General features: G+C 50.7%; 1 protein-coding gene across 1 annotated transcript; it reads right to left on the bottom strand.

The window, feature by feature from the left end:
* Nucleotides 1-1433: 1433 nt before the first annotated feature.
* LOC126652446 (inositol 1,4,5-trisphosphate receptor-interacting protein-like 1) lies at nucleotides 1434-2651 on the bottom strand. Its single transcript, XM_050339199.1, has 2 exons — nucleotides 2514-2651; nucleotides 1434-2089 (listed from the first exon to the last, which is right to left on the bottom strand). The coding sequence occupies exons 1-2, from the start codon at nucleotides 2649-2651 to the stop codon at nucleotides 1502-1504; spliced, it is 726 nt and encodes a 241-aa protein (XP_050195156.1). The 3' UTR covers nucleotides 1434-1501.
* Nucleotides 2652-5204: the final 2553 nt, after the last annotated feature.

Below are 5204 nucleotides of genomic sequence, written 5' to 3'. Positions count from 1 at the left end.
ATGTGGTGGGTTGCCCTGGGCTGGCTGACCAGCATCCTGCTGCTCTCTCACTCCTCCACCTCAACAGGGTGGGGGGAAGAAAAGAATTCATGACTTCTCCTGCCTCGAAAAAGACATGTTGGGATTTGCCCAGCTCCCACTGCTGAGTTCAGGCAAGAGCAATCTTCTAACCTTTCCTCTAAGAAAAGACAAGTCAGGAAGAGCGCAGTGTCATGGCACTGGGGAGACAGGAGAGAAGACCTTGCAGAGCAAACAAAGCTGGCTGTGGCAGCAAAGAAAATTCAGCTCCCAACAAGATCAAACTAATTCCACTGACAGGGGAAAACATTTGGCATCTTCCAGGACGAGGGGGTCTCACCACAGGCAAAGATGTGCTTTCTGGGGAACACAGTCAATCGAGGATCATTAGAAAAGAGCTGTCAAAGGTCAGCAGAATCAAAGGCCGTGCATCTGGCACTGCAGGCCAGTTGTCTCCAATCAGTGTTTCAGTAGTCCTGCAACAGCCACCAGATTGGCTGTAGACCCACAGGGATGCTGGGAAGTCGAATGGAACTCCAGACACAGAACTACTTGTTTTGTCTTGGAATTTTGCAAAATACTTCAAAGCCCTGTTCTCTGAGAGATGCCGTTACGGACGTGCCGCTTTTCTAAGCTGCTTTCCATCAACCCATCTCCTCTGTCCTGCCTCTTCTCTTATGTCTGATAGGTTTGAACAGCCTCCATGGAAAGATGGATTGAACCAAACTAAAGGTAAAGCCTTTTTTTAGATAGAAGTAAGCCCTTCCAGTTAGTTCCCCACAGATCTATTTCACCATGTTCTAGAAACTATCCCATAAGACGTTGTGGTACTTGGTCCGATGGGACCATTTTCATGAAACTGCTAAGACAGCCTTCACTATTCAGTGACCATGTCTGAAGAAGGAGTGAAAGGCAATAAATTTTAATTCAAGAATTCCAAAAATGCAAGCTTCAGCTACTCTACCAATATTTAGAGAGCTCTTTCTCTTCCAAGCAAATCCCAGCAGCTTTTGCTGAAGTGTTTGATTGTGAAAAATTCCATAGGACCACTTGCAAGAACCACTTCAAAGCTTGCTTTCCATGTAAAGAACAGTTGCTTTATTTAATATTTAATAATTCTATGCTTCTAGGGTTCTACTCTTCTACTCTTCTACTCTTCTATTCTCCTACTCTGCTATGCTTCTATGAGTCTATTCTTCTCTGCCTCTATCCCATCTATTCTTCTATGGTTCTATGGTCCTAGGAGTCTACTCTTCCGAGCCTCTACGCTTCTTCTATTCTATTTTATTCCCGTACCCCTCTATTCCCCTCCCCTTCTATCTTTCTCTACTTCTATCCCATCTACACTTCTACGCTTCACGGTTCAGCTGGGCTGGCAGAGATTGCCCGAGCTCTGGTTGTGCTGAGCTCCTTGTGAACCGTGTGCTCCGTCCCTGATGCTGCTCTCCAGCCCCACTGTGCCGCTGGCAATGTTGGCTGCTGCCTACTCGAGGCACACGTAGGCGCCTGAGCTCCCCTGCTCCACTGCAAACACCATCTCCGTGGTGATCTGCCTGCCTGGCATGCCTGTCAGCTGGAACCTGCAGGACCGGCAGGAGGGCAGCACCGTGAGCTGGCAGTGCTGCGAGGCAGGCAAAAGCAGCCAGGCTGATGCCACCAAAGTTTGCAGCCAGTGGGCGACTTTCTCCACATCCAGGGAGTTGCCTGTGCACAGGATGTCCCGCAGGTTCAAGCTGCGATCCTTGCCAGTGGGGTGGAGCAAACAGGACATATCCCCCAGCGGCTGCTTCCTGGAGCACGTGCACTCCAGCAGCACACGGATGCGGGAGTGACTTGCTGGCAGCTGCTCCGTGGTGCCCAGGAAGAAGAAGTGCCCGTAGGGTGGTCGCAGGATCACCAGCAGGCGGTAGTTGATGCTGTTCTGGTCGATGCTCCAGGTTTCGGAAGGGCTGTCTGTCCCTGGAGCTGCCTGCAGCTCCGGCGTGAAGAGGGTCTTGGAAAGGGCTCGGCAGACATCCAGGAGTTCCCCCACCAGCTCCTTCAGGAGCTTGCACTCGCTGGGCAGGTTTGGCTATGGAATCACAGAACATTTGGGGTTGGAAGGGGACCTTGAAAAGCCATCTAGTCTGACCTAATCCTCCCACAAGGAGCAGGAAAATTCTCCACTAGATCATATTGCTCACAGCCCCGTCCAGCCTTACCTTAAGTGGGTCCACTGGTGAGGGGGTTGGCACAGCCAAAGAGCTGACACTGGTAGAGGCACACTGCCTTATCCTGGACAGCCAGTGGAGTTTCTTCTGCTGCTCGTTGCCTTGATTCTGAGGACTGCATCTCTCCTGCTCCCTGCAGCTGGCAGAGGCACGCTTCCTTCTCCTGGCTAGCCAGCAGTGCCAAGTAAGCAGCACCACTTCTACTGCTGCAGGACCCCAAACCAGTCAATGCTGCTGCAGGCAAGAAGGAAGTAGGCCTTCCACCGTGCCTGTGCTCCCCTCAACCTCCTCCAGCATCTGAGTCATCTTATTTTGCAGGAATTCCTCATGCTCCAGCATCTCTTTCTCCGTGTTCACGTCATGGCGAAAAATCGCAGGCCCCATGGCCAGCAGAGCCAGGACCAACGCGAGTCTTGAAGACATGGCCTGGTGGGATGAAAAGGGGCTCAGCAGGTCTGGCTGGGAGGGAGTGGGGGCTTGGAGGCATCTGGCATGTCCCCAAAGCCTCTCTGGGCCTGTGGCACCACTTAGGAGAGCCCTAAGCCCCTCCTCCCCCAGACCAATGATACTACAGTGCCCTGCCCTCAGGCCTTTGAGTCTTGCTCTGCCGTAGAAACCACCTGTCCTGCCCCATCCAGCCCAGCATTCCCCCTGCATGTGCACTCACTGGTTGCCAGAATCCGACTGGCATGGAGCTGGGGCTGCCTGGGGATGGGATCCATCCTCTGTGATGTCACATCTCTCACAGGCACATTCCCCAGCTGCCAAGACGCTGCCTTTCCTTGGGACTGTTTGAATTGGTGCTCTGTGATCGGCTGGTTGTCTGTAGAGGACATTTGAAGGAGAAACTGAAGAGGAGAGGATGAAGTAAAGCCCCTGGACCCAAATAGATCAGACCCCTTGAGTGAAACAGCACAAGTGCGAGGGGAATCCCCACGTTCTCCCGCATGGCTGAAGGGGGGCACTCACAGAACGGGGCAGGGACCGAGGGCCTCTGGCTGGGCGGTGCTGCCACACCGGCCCAGGAAGACGTCACTGGTTCATTGGTGGCTCATGCTTGGGGCTCTCAAGCTTCACGTGAAGGACAACGTTGCCTTCTGCGGGGACGCTGCTATCTTTGTGAGCCTGCTGACCCTCCGAGGATGCAGCCTCTGCTGTGGGGAATTCTGGTTATCCTATGGTCGGTAAGACAACCTCGTAAAACATACCTGCGTGAGTGGGGGTTTCACTGAGGGCTCAGTTCACTCCCCTCCTTTCCTGTCTCTCGGGTTCCCGTTTACTTGGCCACTTTCTGTAATAAATATTGGGTTTCATGTTGTGCTTTGAGCAGTGTCTTGGTTTTCAATCCCAGGATCCTCTCAGACTCACCCTGTTACAGGGTTTCAGACTGAAAATTCCAGTGAATGTATTCTGACTCCAATCAAATTCATTTCCACCCAGGAAGGAAAGCATTTACCCTCCATCTCTCTTGTGCAATTGGTGAGCTGACACAGTTTGGGAATAAACACATGAGACCTGTAGGATCTGAAGCACAGGGTAGCAGTTTCTGGGCAGATCTGCTTTTATTCAAAATGGGGGGCTTTTACAGGGCAAGCTGAGGAGGGTTCTGGAAAAAGGGAGTGGATATGTAAAACTAGGAGGAGTTAACATGAATATGTAACAGGGAGGTGGGTACATGACCACGAGGTAACTTGGAAGGGATGTGATTGGGTAGGACACATACAGCGCAGTAAGTTTTCCAATAAGAGAGTAGCAAACAGTCCAAAGGAGAAAACTTTACAGCAACACAGGGGAACATGCCTGAACATGCCCTGAAACAATAGCATCAAATTAACTATAGGTTTTATCCAAACAGTGTCTGCAAACAGTCCATTAGACAAAGGTAGGGTCACTGCTCTTCTCCTCCAGAAACTCTTGCAGAGCAGGTACGATTCATCCTCCTTGCAGTCACCTCCAACAGCGAGCCACTCTTGGCACTCCATTTATACATAGAGCTTCCTGTGCTGGCACCTTTTGTCTGGGAGGAGTCTTCATTCTTATTCCATTTTCGGGCTCAGACTGACAATTGCAGTTCAGGGGTTCTGACACCAAACAAATGCATTTCCACCCACGACAGTGATACCTTGGAGTTTTGATGTTTAGTTTTTTTTTTTTGTAGGCCTTAGGAGTAGTTATGTAGTAAATGTAGATTTTAGAGTATCAGCATATTATCCCTTTACCCTTAACACACCAGCTCAAACCCCTGTTACCCATTCCCATATCAATTCCCTAAATTCCATAGCCTGTTTAGTCTCTTTTTCAAGGTAGTATGGTAGAAGAACACCCTAACCCTACGGAACAAGATATAGCCATAGACCCAACAACCTTCAGGTCTAGAATTCTGGAAGGCCTCCAAGGACATTACGTGCTCTGAGGAAGATGAAGATGAAGAAGAGGGGGTCCCAAAACGCCCCCAGACCCAATTCCCAAGAGGCGTGGTGGGGGCAGAACCTGGGTGGTGGCTGGACTGGATTGGGTGAAAATCATTATAAAAACTGTGGACATCTGTATTTCGGGAGCACGCTGGGGTATTCCAGAAAGCCTGGGGGCTCATTAAAACTTCTGTATCCTTATCTTATCTCCTACCTAATTTGGCTTGGAGTCTTTTTTTTCCCCACAACCATTTAGGTAACAGACTGTTGACAATAAAGGGACAGCCGTGATGTCACGGGGGCATCAGTGACCTCACAAGCACGGGGTTGACGTTATAGAGACACAAGTGACATCATCAGAGACATTACTGAAGTCACTGGGGACAGTGGTGACATCACAGGGACAGAGGATACACCATTGAGGACCAGTGACATCACAGGGGACTGGTGAAAACAAAAGGACAGCCATGGTGTCACAGGGACATTGGTGGCGTCACAGGGTACATCAGTGACTTCACAAGGCCAGGGGTGACATCACAGAGAGACCAGTGACATCATCGGTGAC

Source organism: Myiozetetes cayanensis, unplaced genomic scaffold, assembly GCF_022539395.1.
Source record: "Myiozetetes cayanensis isolate MyiCay16 unplaced genomic scaffold, myiCay2020 scf865, whole genome shotgun sequence".
NCBI lineage: Eukaryota > Metazoa > Chordata > Aves > Passeriformes > Tyrannidae > Myiozetetes > Myiozetetes cayanensis.
The sequence above is the reverse complement of the archived record's forward strand: the minus strand, read 5'-3'. Positions and strand labels throughout refer to the sequence as shown.